Source organism: Camelus ferus, chromosome 7 (assembly GCF_009834535.1).
Source record: "Camelus ferus isolate YT-003-E chromosome 7, BCGSAC_Cfer_1.0, whole genome shotgun sequence".
In the NCBI taxonomy this organism is placed as follows: domain Eukaryota; kingdom Metazoa; phylum Chordata; class Mammalia; order Artiodactyla; family Camelidae; genus Camelus; species Camelus ferus.
In genome coordinates, this window is record NC_045702.1 from 39,096,938 (window position 1) to 39,111,960 (window position 15,023).

General features: G+C 35.1%; 1 protein-coding gene and 1 non-coding gene across 20 annotated transcripts in view; both read right to left on the bottom strand.

Annotated features, from left to right (window-relative positions):
- The window catches only part of BBS9 (Bardet-Biedl syndrome 9), a 622,708-nt gene that overhangs the window by 592,820 nt on the left and 14,865 nt on the right, over nt 1-15,023 (bottom strand). For 18 of the 19 annotated variants that reach the window (XR_004321417.1, XR_004321414.1, XR_004321412.1 and 15 more), the window contains 3 exons: nt 11,031-11,181; nt 8,221-8,285; nt 3,165-3,278 (listed from right to left, as the gene is read on the bottom strand). Coding sequence is in view for 11 of the 19 variants with exons in the window: in XM_032483738.1 (XP_032339629.1) it covers nt 3,165-3,278; nt 8,221-8,285; nt 11,031-11,181 (330 nt within the window). In the remaining 8 variants the exon portion in view is untranslated. The remainder of the gene's footprint in view (nt 1-3,164; nt 3,279-8,220; nt 8,286-11,030; nt 11,182-15,023) is intronic. The other variant, XM_032483740.1, reaches the window with a different exon arrangement.
- TRNAA-GGC lies at nt 8,429-8,500 on the bottom strand. The gene has a single exon. It is a non-coding gene; the product is annotated as a tRNA-Ala (tRNA).

Consider the following 15,023-nt stretch of genomic DNA (forward strand, 5'->3'; position numbering starts at 1 on the left):
GATCATTTTCATCATCCCAGAAACATTGTACCAATTAGCAGAAACTACCCATTCCCTCTGGCAGCCCCCAAAATGGCTAATTTTTACTAACTTACCACTCCATTACTTTTTCATGTTTTCATATAGATATCTCAATAATATTAAGTAAGTGTTTCAAACTCATGAAACAGAATAATTGCTTCTGCTACTCAGATATTTCTATTTCAAACTATGAAATATCCCACTTAACCATAGAAAAGTAAGACATGTCATAATAGCTTATTACTTTTTCAAAATGTACTTTTTTTATGAAGTATAGTTGATTTACAATGTTGTGTTAGTTTCTGGTGTACAGAATAGTGATTCAGTTATACATATATATCTACTCTTTTTCACATTATTTTTCATTATAGCTTATTACTAGCTATTGAATATACCTCCCTGTGCTATACTGTAGGACTTGTTGTTTATCTATTTTATATATACCAGTTTGTACCTGCTAATCCCAAACTTCCAATTTATCCCTCCCTGCCTTTCCCCTTCAGTAACCAGAAGCTTATTTTCTGTATCTGTGAGTCTGTTTCTATTTGGTAAATAAGTCCATTTCATTTTTCAGATTCCACATATAAGTGATATCATATGATATCTGTCTTTCTCTGTTTGACATACTTCATTTAGTATGATAATCTCTAGGTCCAACCTTTTTTTTTGTACAATTTATTTTTATTTATTTATTTTGGGGAGAGGTAATTAGGTTTATTTATTTATTTATTCTTAGAGCAGGTACTGTAGGTCCATCCACGTGGCTGCAAATGGCATTATTTCATTCTTTTTTATGGCTGAGTGGTATTCCACTGTATAAATACACCACAGCTTCTTTATGCAGTCATCTGCCAATGGACATTTAGATTGCTTTCATGCCTTGGCTATTGTAAATAATGCTGCTATGAACATTGCGGTGCATGTATCTTTTCGAATTGAAGTTTCCTCCAGATATATGTCCAGGAGTGGGATTGCTGGATCATATGTTAAGTCTGTTTTTAGTGTTTTAAGGAATCTCCATTCTATTTTCCACAGTGGCTGCACCAATTTACATTCCCACCAACAGTGTAGGAGGGTTCCCTCTTCTCCACACCCTCTCAAATTTATCATTTGTGGACTTTTTAATGATGGCCATTCTGGCTGGTGTGAGGTGATACTTCACTGTAGTTTTGATTTGCATCTCTCTGATAATTAGCGATATTGAGCATCTTTTCATGTGTCTATTGGCCATCTATATATCTTCACTGGAGAAATTTCTATTTAGGTCTTCCATCCATTTCAAAAGATTCTTTTTAAATGTAAGGCATAATTTAAGAACTAAGAGAAGATATCATGTAAGTACAAGGTTATCTATTCTTTTCAAAACTAGTAGCAACTATCATTACTTTGGAAGTTCATTAGTAAAGCTAGCAAAAATGTCACACAAAAGTAAGGAACTGCTTTTTATTTGATTTATTTAAAACTTTATTTTAATTGAATTAACTTGATCTGATATTAAAAATAGAGTGCAATCAGTGTAAGATAGCATTTGACGTGTGATCTAAAGAATTGTCTTTTAAAAAATAAATTAATAAATAATTGTCTTGATGCTAACAAAAAAATTAAAACTTACTTTCATTTAGCCAAAGCAATTTTTCTCACACAATTTTTTTGACTCCAGATGTACAGAATTTAGCAGAGCATTCTTTTGGAGATTTAGTAGGGGTAAGAAAATTTAAAACAGTTAATTAAACAAGGAAGACCTAGGTTCCCTGGTCATGTCAGACATTTTTTTAAAGGACAGTGAAAACCAGTTTCAACACCTTTTTGGGAAGGGACATCCTCACAAATAGAAGTTAGTCTCTCATCAAATTTTACCTCTTTCTCTCCTCTTTTCATCTAACTCTGGACATCTCCCATATTCTTCAAATAATCCAAACAGTCCTGTTACTCAAGTTAAGCAATACAGCAATCCAGCCAAGTATTTTGTTTCATATAATTTTAATTACACAAAACATTTATTTGTACATCACCACCCAAAATATTCTTGACTGCTAATTGGTATGCTCAAAATCATCTATTCCTTGCCTTTACCTCTATCTATGAAAAAGCTGAGTTCACATAATTAAAGGATAATTCTAAAATAAAGTCATTTTTTTCACATCACTAAAGAAAAATCTAATATAGGTAGTCTACTTTTTATTAACACAACAGTTAAACAATAAACTCATAAACTTGAGCCCAAAGAGAGCTCAAATATAAAATCCCTAGTTACATGTTCAGCAGGTGCCACATGCACACACTCAGAAACAAAACCACAGAGGTAAGTGTCACCACTTGGCTTCCTTTCTCACTCCAGCACCAGCAGCTCCTCTATCACCCTGTCATGGTGAAGCGAGGGGAGTGGGACCATAAACAATCTTCCCACACCAACAGCAGCAGTTTACACAAGCAAGCACCTAGACCTAGTAACTCAAGTTCTGGGACTAGGGGGAGCATGCTTACAGGTAGCCTTTGTGCTAATTAGGAAAAGATACCCCCAAGGTGAGAGGAACTCAGCCTCACTGAGACAGTACTTTGTGAAATTTAGAAAAGGCATTGTTCCTCTAGGGAGGATTATTCCAGGCCAGGGCACATGGCTTAACGAGCAAGATCAGGTCTGCATTTCAGTCTCCACATGCCCCTGTTCCAGGTGCTCTGGTGCCGAAACAATCTGCACAACCCTGTACAGTGGCCATGGAGGTGGTTGAAGTGGAGACAAAGGTCCATAGCTTAACCTTGCCTACAGCAAGAAGAGCAGGGACCCCTTATAAGTGAAGAGATCAATCCCTTCTTCCACCGAGAGAAACAGACACACATTCCACCACACACACAAACAAGCTCAATTTCAGTCAGCTCATGCATAAAAGACAAAATCTGGAGAAAAGGCAGTTTTAGAAATATCTCTATAGACCACATAAAAGTGTTGGTTATATGAAAATCAAACACATTCAATGTTTAAAGTTTTCTTTTTTATTACTTTGTTCAAGTATTTGAATATAAAATTTTCAAAAATATGTTTAACTCTCTCTGAGATTCATACCACGCAATCCTCCATTTTCATATGACCAAATATTCTAAATCTGGACCTTGTAATAGCACACTTATGATTAAATGCAAATTACCTTTTACACCACCAAATGGTCCATAAGTCATATTGCAGGCTGTTCGCTGAAGATTATGTTCATACATCAATTTGATCTGATATTGGTTCCCATGTTCCACATTACCCAAAGTTCCTACGGAGAAGAAATAAAAGGACTGCTTTGTATTTTTTTACACTGAAAAATATTAATATCTTCTCATCCTCTAAACCAATTCCAAGTAACTCAATTTCAATGAAATTTAAAATGACAAAGCTCTAAAACATTATGTATTATGAACAATTAGCATACTGATGACATAGAATGCTAGCACAGTTAAAACAATTTAAGTCTCAGCTAGATTATACCATTAGATGAAAAACTACCCTGGGTGACATTTTATTATCTATTTCTATTCTGTCTGAGCAAAGTATAATTATTTAAATAACAACAAAACCCTCCAGTTTCAGTTCTGAAATAAATGAGGTCAAGCTTCCTGCACTTATAACAATGACAGAGCAAAAACATGACTCAAAGTGTCTAAGAAAAAAATTCTGCATACTTTCAAGCAATTCAATTTTCTGTCACAACTCTCAAAATATTCCACCCTCTAATACATTATATTCTAATTTAATAGAGAGATCTTCTAAAGCTTTCCTCAGCAGGTAAATAGAACAATATGTTTTCTCTGAAGTCTGCCAAGAAGAATCTCCTTCAGCAAAGAAAAATACTTGCCCTGCATTTAATAGATCATACGTGCTACAACCACTTTCTAGTTCTTTCCAAATGAGAAAAGACTCTTTATCTGTATTTCACTCTCTAATTGTTAGGCTTTCTAGAGTTCGTACAGTTAGAGCTATATACCAGTGACCAGGCAAGAACATTATGATAATAAGAAGTGTTGGAAAGAAAAATGATTCCTAATGCAATTTTTTTCATTAAGAAGCATGTTTATCATTCATTCAAAAATGCAACAGTTAAAGAAAAGCTTAAAATATCATAAAGCAAATGAAATAGTCCCCAAATTGGATAATATTAGATCATTAAAAACCTAAGTATATATGTTTTTATATATGCATATGTACATACATATTTATACATGATCGTTTATTTACCGATGTGCACTGAGGTTGTAAGAACAGAAATATTTCTACTTCCATTTTAGACACCTTAAGTTCAAAAAAATTCAATAAATTTCCCCTAAAATCACACAGCTGATAAAGAACACAATACTCAAACTAGGCCTTTAGAATCAGCACTATATATCCTGGTGCCTGGTTGTCCATCCTTTAACAACTTTCAGGGAACCTGGTAAGCCAATGACAATTTCAAAAAAGAAAAATGCAGCATCAAGAATATGTTATTCCCACCTCTACCTTTCTCACCCTGGCCTTCTCTTCCTCATTTGAAAGGTAAAGGGTTGAAAGGGAAAAAATTAACAGGGGATGATTTCCTGGAGGAAAATCACTTCTACTCAGATCTTTGCCCCTGAAAATAATAACAGACTTCACACACCAATAGAATAAAAAATAAAGAGAAAGACTCAAATATGCCAGCTAACACTGATAGGAGATGAAAGCTTTCTGGAATCCAAATGGTAGTAAAATCAGTAAGGCCCAGAGAAACTGGGGCTTATCACATACATACCAGCCACATGGGAAAAAAAAAAAAAAACAAAACTCTAACTAAATACCTAACTCACAGCATTGACCTAAGGATGGATAGTTCTAGCCTTTAAAAAAACAAACAAACAAAAAAAGAAGTTCTGAGAAACTTTTGGTTTGTCCCTACAGAAATTCCAAATTTCATTCTGCACCTAAAACCAGATGGACCTCTCTGAGTAAGGAATGCATTTACTCTTGCCTGTTAGCCAAAAAGTTAGTCAATATTTAAACAAATTTGCATAAAATGACACTAGGATTTATCTTCTGAAAAAGTACCAAATGCATTGATAAATTTTTAAATTTCAGGTGAAAGGACTTTAAAATATAATAGTGCGACTATGGAGAACAAAAAACAATTTATTTTCCTTCAGTGCTAACCTTGGAATAAAGGTAGTATTTGAAAATCTAAAAACACCACTTTTTCTTCTAGAAAAGCATGAATGACATCAGATCAAAATTACATAGGTTTCCTTTGCCCTTGGATATATAGACTCAATACAGTAAATGTATATCTATAATTATAGTCTCCATGTAGCTAAAGTTAATATAAAGTTCCATCAATTATAAAGTAAAATTTATAATTTTATAAGGTTTCTGGCCTTATTTAAACATAATTTGATTTAAACAAAAAAAATTCTCTGGAAAAATCAAAGGTCACCTTGAAAACAGGATTTGGTGCTATTTTATATAACTGCTGAGACATCTAATGATGTTAAATGAAATAAAAGATATTACAGAGTAGGTTAAAAGGTTCATTGTATTAAATAACCAAATTAGATTATAAAAGCTTGTCAAAAGTAAACAGCCACATCTTTTTGCCCTCTCACTGCAAATATCAAAATTCTATAAATACGTCAAATGCTTAGTAAATGCTTGTTAAGAAGTACACAATTTTTGGAAAAGAATATTTAAAAGAACATAATCAGGATAGCTTAAGCTCCCACATCTGCAACCATTTACTCAGAAACCGAAGTCCATCCGAAAGGAATGAGACGCCATGTGATGCTTTTCCTTTACCAGAGTATAAGACAGGCTAACTTCAGGTCAGCAAGACTCTACTGTTTCTTTATATTTAGCCTGCATTTAATGACCTATCACCCACCAAAAAAAAAGGCAGCACAGTAGCCTCTGATTATTAAGGGTTGTTTGGTGTCTCTAGTTTGCCTCAAATCTTTTTTTGGAGCACACAGCACATAAAACAAAAAATATTTGGGGAGAGGGCAGTTGGGGTTAAGGATATTCAGCTAACACTCTTCATCTACTGACACCAGTGAATTCACTTAAACTAAAAAGTGTTTATGCTTCCACTGTTACAGTAAAAGCTAGGTAAAAGTTCAGTCTGGAACCTCAAGAAACATATTGAAGAGAACAAAAACATAATTTCCCTGCTTCTCAATTTAAGCCAAGCCAGGAAAAATACACAAACTGTCAGCCTACGAATATCATAGGAGGTTGAAGAAATGAGAAACAGAGAAGGGAAGTGAGGTGGAGTGTAAGGGAATGGAGTTTGGACAACTCCTCATCCCTAGAGAATATAAAGCTTGTAAATGAATACAAAGAATAAAAGCTCAATAAAATCAGCATTCCCATAACAAATAACTTTCATTTTCAACACTAATTTGAAGGAGGATACCAACGTCCCTCAAACAAGGTGTGACCAAACATGCCTGTTTCTTTCAGTAGGCTTTATTTTGATAAACAAATTTCATACCTAGTCTATGTCTGGCTTTCTGGGCTATCATTCAAACAGGACCAGGAAAGGCCAAGAGTCTAACCTAATTTCTAGTTTTTATAAAACTTCCCTCTCCTGCCTTCTTAGAGCCCCCATGAGCATGGGGACTCTAGAAGAGACCAGTACTCCAAGCAGTATTCAAGAGTAACTGTGGGCAAGTTCTCCTCCTCTATACCTGTTAATAAAATATCACTCGAAGTTAACAGGCTTATGATGGAAAAGAGAGGAACAACTAGAGTCATGCAATAAAGTAACCTATATCATACCTTCTCCACTTCCTCTAGAACACTAAATATTTTCCCTATCACTAGGATGACAACATCTTTTATCATGAAACCAATGAGAGTGCTTCACAATGTCAGTGAGAGGTAGTCTGTTGGGCCTCTGATGTAAATAGAATGGAAAAGAAAATGATAGTGGTAACAGGAAAGGAAGAAAGAAGGAATAAAATAAAATGTAGAGAGTAATATTTAGCCACTACCAATTGCCTCAGAACTTAGTTCATTCATTCATTCAACAACTATGCCTACCATACACCATATACCAGGTTACCAAGCCTGCCTTAGAAATCTAACAGATCTTCACCCCAAAAAGACACTACCTAAGAATATCCAGCTCAGTGCCAGTAAATATGAATCATTACTCAAATTAAAAGCAAAATACAAAGAAACCCAAATCAAGAGAATGACAGTGAGAAATGAAATCCTAGAAGCTAATATGTACAGCAAACTCCAAAGGAGAGTATCTTTTGTATAAGGACTAGGTCCATAGACCTATTGTATTGTATTTATTGTATCCATTTAAAAATTACCCAGTATTTTATATTCATAAAAATAACTCTCTCAACTAAACTAAAATGTATCTAATACTGAAACAAAATTTATAAATTACCTTTTATATCTAATAACAGCCAAAATGCCAAAACCAAACCACAATTAACTATCATACTTGTACCCACAGAACCATGTTAGAGAATGAAACCTGATTAAGTCTCAGGTAGGGAAAGGACAGACTGGGAGTTCAAAATTTGTAGATACTGGCAGGCATATGTAGAATAGATAAACAAGATTATGCTGTATAGCACAAGGAGATATATACAAGATCTTGTGGTAGCTTACAGCGAAAAAAATGTGACAATGAATATATGTATGTTCATGTATAACTGAAAAATTGTGCTCTACACTGGAATTTGACACAACATTGTAAAATGACTATAACTCAATAAAAAAATGTTTAAAAAAAATAGTCTCAAGTAAATGCCTTCAGATCTGATTGAGTGAACACAACCAAAAGCCAAGAAATTGGAACTGTAAGAACACTTGAGGTTCACCAAAGAAAATGTACTTTAAACCACCATGACTCAGCATCTAATGAATTCTGTTGTTGCTGTTAGAACACTCAAGTGTCCTAAGTACCCAGAATCAGCCTCTATTAGTCATAGGCAATCCTGGACACAATTCCTTGGAGAAGGGAGATTTCAAGGAACCCTCTATGCTAGAAATTTAAGTATGTATGGAAAGAGCAGATCAAGAAAATATAATGAAAAGAAGAAATGAACAATGGGAAAATGCTAACCAAGATAGGAAAAACCTTCAACCGAATGTTTTGTTTTCTCTATCAAGTCAATATTAACTATTCTTATGTAAGATTTAGAAGTCCAGATTCTAATACAAATTCTACTTTAGAATAAAATGTTTCTTACCTGAGACAGAGTAGATGCAAAGTTTTCTAGAATGCAACACAGCCAAATGAAGCATCTCAGTACCTCTGGAAAATGGGGACAGTATTAAAATTTTAAATATTAGTTTCAGATGTAGCCAAAAAAATTACAAAATTATTTCATTTTTTAAATCCTATATTTTTTTAATTTATTAGGGGGCAATTAGGTTTATCCCTTTTTTTTTTTTTAATGGAGGTACTGGGGATTGAACCCAGGACCTTATGCATGCCAAGCACGTGCTCTACCACTGAGCTATACCTTCCCCTCCAAAAATTATTTTAAAAACAGATTGTAACCACAGCCAACCATGAGTGAACTAACAATTTACTAGATAACATTCTAAAGTGAAAAATAAATGTAACAACAAACAGCCAGACCGATAATCCCAGAGGCCCAAGGTCTCTGCCTCAAGGAGCTCCCTTCAGATTGAAGCCAAGAGAGCCTCCTAGAAAGAGTCATATCAGCGGCCCCCTCACAAATGCTCTCCTACAATAAAGAGATCCAAGTTCTGGTTCTGGCTCTCAGACTAATTAACCTGTGACCTTGGGAAAGTCACTCTCTCTAAGCCTGTTTCCCCTTTTGGAAAATAAGAGGGTTCAATTAAATGTAATAAAATCATATGAAAGCATCTTGCAAAGTATAAAGCACCACAGAATGGTAATGGTTATTGGTAACTAGCATATATCACGTCCAGCTCTGAAATTGTACTAAAGGTATTGAATATATTTCAGTTTGGACTAAATCTCAAATAGAAATAAACTGCCACTATCATCACTGCACTTCCCAGCCCCTATCAAGTGGTTTCCAGAGACATGGCACAGTCTAGAAACCCTAATTTCAAAGTCTTCAAGGGTATATAAATGAATAAAGGGTGTAAATGGCTGTCATCAACTGGAGGCTAGGGCCTGACTAAATGAGGCGACTACAATTCAGTTCTGGACTTGTGGCCAGACCTCCACATTTTTTCAAGAAAAGCCAGAAAGCAGGGATTTTATATGAAATGTCTTCATTTTTAATTGTTCTCAATTCTTTTAAATTTAAAACACATCTGCAAACAGGCCTCCAGGATATGACCTCTGATACAGACTCTTCCAAATTAGAAGGACTATAATTGAAGTCTACAGACCTGGATTGAGGTCTTGACTCTGCACTTTGATATTTCCATGATAATTTAATCTTTCAGAGTGTTGGTTTCTCATTTATAAAATAAAAATTGTATTAGATAATAACCTGCAAAACATTACCATAAAGTCACCAACACACTCTACTACTAAAAAATGAAAATATACACAACTATCACATAATCAATATTTCCCTCAAATTTTTTTATATATACCTTGAACAGTCAAAACAATTTTTCCATCATGCGTAGGAAAAGAACATGATGTCATGGAAATATAGCAAGGTATGGAGTCAGACAGAATCCAGGTTGTGTGACCTAAAGCTCTGAGCTCTATCTAGCTTCCTTATTTCTAAATGCAGATCATATCTTATAGATAAGATTAATGAGACTGTACTAGTTAATTAATGCTAGTACAGAATCTACTCATTAATGTTAACCTCCTCCCTTCCAACAAGTGATCATATACATGAGAGCCATACTACTTTATAGAATGATTATGACAGCATTCCACTTTTTTAAAAATGAAAAGGCAAAAATGCTTTTTAGAGGCAAGAATGCTTTTGTCTCCTTACTTTATAAATCCATCATGTTTAATATGGGCTAGGTACACAGTGGGCACCTAATCATCATCAAATTTTAGATGTAGTAGATATTTACCAGCCATATCAGTCATAAAATCTCCCTGATCTAGCCTGTCACAGTGCATAAAACTCCCATTTCAAGTCCTGGCCTATAAGCATCCACGAAGCAGCTTCCCATCAGAATAAAACATACCACTGGAAGAAGATCAAGAGCTGTCGTTTAGGTTTTTCTAGTAAGAATCAGTGCCCTGAACAAGTGGAACCTGGGGCCAATACATCATGAAGAGAACTGGAGTGAGCCAAAATCCAGAGCTCAGGGTACTCCCAGACTTAAGGAAGCCAAATGGGGCTCAAAAAGAACAGTCAGGGAAAACAAGTCCACCTTTGCCTACATAGCAGTTCACAACAGACACTTTCATAAATAATTAAGAAATACAGGTTTAATTTTAAGAGAATTCATGAGAATGAGTGAAAATAAGATAATATCAGCAATATCATCAATAAAGAGAAGACACATTACACAAAATGCAAAATAAGTCTTCTAAAATAAATTAAATTAAAATGTTTTTAATTTAAAAATAGAATAAAATAAAGTTAAAAGTAAAGTTCTTTGAACCAAAGACTTACTTGTGGGTTGAATTGGCTTCTTTTAAGAACTAAGGACCTCTTTACCCTAGATAAGCAATTCATTTTAAAGCTTCAAAGTTATGTGCCAAAAAGCATAATTGCTACATTGTCTAATTTTTTTAAACTGGACAATTAGTGCTTTAAGTAAGTGAACATTTTCTATTTCTTCATTTGGTTATTTTCAAAAGTTTATCTCTTTTCCTTTAAGCTTCTGATACATCAGACATCTTAGGTCCATTACTATCAAAAAAAAAGTCCTAAATTATTCTCTCTTAAATTTACAGGTTTCCATATAAAAAATGTTCAGTACATGAGGAACACCTAGGTGACAATATCCAGAAAATATATTTAATTCATGGATAGTCTTTTTTTCTTTGATGAATTCATAAAAGTGACATAGTAAGGGACTGACATATTCCAAGTAGTAAGATAAAATATCAGAATGAGTAAGCTGTACTTACGAAACAAACTTTCCTACTTCTACTTGCAGTATTGGATCTCGTAGATGCACTTCTAAAAGCAAATCTGCAGCCTGAGCTCCATCTCCTGTTTTTATAGGATGAGGGTTAAAGATTCTTAGGTATCCCATAAAGCTACCCACAATTATTTTATCTGTAAAGAGATTTTTTTAAGATAGAGGAAGAAATATGTTAGTAACAAAATTTTTTGGAAATAAAATTTTAAATGTCTAAAAGAGTAATCTAAAAATTAAAAGAATCTAGTCTTGCTTCATATACAAAGCCCAATCTGCCAATAGATGATATAACTAAAGTGAACTTATTTTAATAACATATAGCTTTTCAAAAATAGCTTTACATCACCAACATATTAAACATATCAATTTTTTTAAGCCTTGATTTGGTATCAGTAGCCATAATTTAACTCAACCAAAGCAAGTCCTTGTAACAAAGGATTAGAGTAAGGTTGTAAACTGATTTCATCATAGAATGTCAAATCTACAGCTGGTCTGGCTGTCAAAAATACTGTATTAAAAAGGATTCTGAGGCCTCACTAGATAGAATACTCTGATTTATCTAGTCTTGGGTACAAGAGGGGGAAATGGTAGGATAGATGTTGTGGGCTGAACTGTGCCCCCCAAAAAGATAGGTTGAAGTCCTAACCTTGAGTATCTGTGACTTCATTTGGCAATAGAATCTTTGTAGATATAATCAAGTTAAATGAGGTCACTTGATTATGTGTGCGATAGGACTCAGTATCTTTATAAGAAGAGAACACTGAGATGGGGGTGGAGAGGAAAATGCCACGTGAAGACACAGAATAGCAAGGAGATGATCATATGACAGTGGAGGCAGGGATTTGAGTGATACATCTACAAGCCAAAGAATGCCTGGGACTATCAGAAACAAAGAGGCAGAGAAGAATCCTAAAGGCTTTAGTGGTAACATGGCCCTGCCAACACCTTGATTTTGGACTTCTAGCCTCCAGAACTGCAAGAAAATAAATTTCTCTTGTTTTAAGCCACCCAATTTGTGGTACTTTGTTAACACAATCCTAGGAAACTAATACTTTAGACTGTTTAAAATCCCTGGATTAGTAGATTGACTTGTTTTCTATCTACTGAAAGAAGGAGTTCTACTTACTTATTTATTGAGAGTTTATTATGTGCCAGGGAATGGTCTAAGTAGCTTATATATATTAACTCATTAAACACTTATAGTAACCCTATGAGAGAGGTACTATCCTAGGATTTTCAGTCCTGAACAGAGACACACATGTCATCAGAAATCTGATGCTAGGTGATCTGATGGCAGCCCCCTGGAGGTCTACAGGTCTCTGGAGCCATCTGGTTCCTGTCTCCAACTAAGGCTTGGCCAAATTAACTCTCCCTGTATTTGGGAGAGCTATGTTACTCTCATTCCAATCTCTCTTTTATTTGCATTTATCATAATTGTTTCCTGTCACCTGTGGCAAAAATAAAATAAAATGAAATGTTAGTTGATAGAGAAATTGGTACCAAGGAATAAACTACAGGCACTAATTCCTGTAGAGGTATTTGGGAATTGGTTCTCGAGCTGAGCTGGGGCACAATGCTATGACTCCTGTTCATTTTCTAGCTACAGTTAAATAGCATTGTATACAGTAACAGAGAGGTTAATCAAGTTAACACCTCCAGGTATCTGGAACCATGTGCCCTTTGCAGGTGACACTCTAGTAGACTAAATAGATGCTTCCATAGCCCAAATCAATAGGAAGGAAGAATGTCAAATCACTGTAAGATGACTTTTTCTAAGGGCAGAGGATAGTTTAAAATAAGAAAATGGCAGGTTTAAATCTCAAAATTCTCATCTCAGGATAAAGAATAAAACTCAGGGTCTTTGGGAGTCTACAGAAAGAATTTCTTACCTATTTTAGCAGTAGGCTTAACTGCTAAGAATCTAATTCAGGGATTAATTCTATAGGTTTTAAATTACAGTAACAAATGAGTTCAGAGTCTACAGGTTTCCTTCATAAAAATAAAGACATTGATCAAAAAGAATGGGATCATACTGTTATAAAAGGGTTACTGGCAAAATCTAGATGACTTGGACAAGACTTAAACCTCCAAACTCTTCTAAAACACTCCTACTGGGCTTCCTATGTATCCTATCATGCCCCAACCCCCATTTTCACTCCCTAAACTACCAAGACTCAGCTTCAACATAGCCCTATCCTCAGGGATGCCCAAGTCCACATAGTGATAATTTAACCCCAGAATTTAAATGTGTTTCATTATTACAATAGACAGTAGGACTATTATAGTACCCAGATCTCAGGTAACAAACTAACTCTCACAGATTTCAAGCTGTGATTAAATAATATAGGATCACCAGGAATGGAACGAACAGGCAACTCATTAAGGCTCTTTTTTCCCAGTGGTTCATTTACTTTTTTTATTATTAGTAGTATTTAATTGTAAGAATGTACTATAATGTGTTTATCAAATTAAGGCCTTTTCTGAAGTCTATAACCAAAAATATTTCAGGTCTATGAAAAAAGAAGAACTAACTCAAGCCTCCATATTAGACAGTCATGGCATCTTATGCATCCCCACATTTAAGTCAGTTTACAGACTCAGAGTCACTTGAACAAAGACAAGGCTGTGTATAGACTGCTGTAACACCACACATGCCACATATGAATTTTCCTCAGATCCTTCTCTATAGGATGAGCAGTCATTTATCCAGGTGTATTGAGGAAAGGTAAATACCCAGACTTCATCAGAACACTGAATATCCTCTAAATTACTACTAATTCTGGAAGCCCAGAAAGATACTGTTATTGCCAATTACGGAGACCCAGTGATAAATGAACTTTTTAACTTAGTTTACCCAGTGGGAGAGCAAAACCAGTCTATGATTTCTCACCCAGTATCTGAGAGTTTAAAGGAAGTGTATTTCCTAAGAAAATGGTAGAATACCCATTTGGTTCTCTGACAGGTACACTCAGGTATATTATATTGGAAGGACTATAGGGAAGCCAAAGGAACTCCATCTCCCCATCCAGGGAGAAAATCAAAATCAGTATCACTCCTAGGCCTGATTTGGGGTGGTTTCCAAAATTCAATGCCAAAACACTTAAATATCTATGCGTGGTAATTCAATCACAGCCCTGTTTAATAACCAGATTTGCCAATATTAAAGTCTGGTGGGTCTTACAGAGTTAGGGTTGATCAGTATAACTTAAAAGGTAACTCTAAATTCTGTTATTCCACAAATTGTTTTTTCTTGGAGCCAACTAATACATGCCTTCTGCTGGAGTACAATTCTAAATCTTGGTAATTCACTCTCTCCTTTCCAATACCCAGAGACCAATGGAAATAGTTTGCTTTCACCTGACAGGAGCAGAAGTGTACCTTTACACGTACTACCACAATCCGATCTGCAGGAAGCAGGACTACCTCATCATCTCATAAGGACTGAATGGGGCTGAAAGAAATATGGGTGAAACCCAGGAGTCCCCAAGGGTCCTTCCCTGTACTGTCTGGATCAGGGGTAAATGCAACTACTATAATCCTTTTCGGGAAAGCATCAGTGTTCTAGATCCCTCAGGAGTGAAGGCCTAGACCACTTCTCTGGTTGCTTCATCTCCACTCAAGACCAAGAGATCTAACCAAACAGAAGGCTAGTCAAAGAAAAAAAAAAGGACAGCACAGTCACACAGCCAAGTGACCAAGTTGCAAAACAGAAAGCAGTAGCTCTCAACATGACTTCTTCAAGGTACCATATAATTTTTTCTACTTCTTCATTTTAATTTCTAAATTTTTTCCTTCTCTTCTTCTTTTCCTCATCTATTATAATAGGTTGTGAACATGGATTGTACATACCAATTATTCTAGAGGGAACAGAACACTGGGACATGATCATGACTGAATGAAGAAGTGAAAAGGATACAGCTCAGAGATCCTGGACTTGAAGATCCAGGGCTCCCTGAAAGTGCTTCTGAAGCAGTTATCT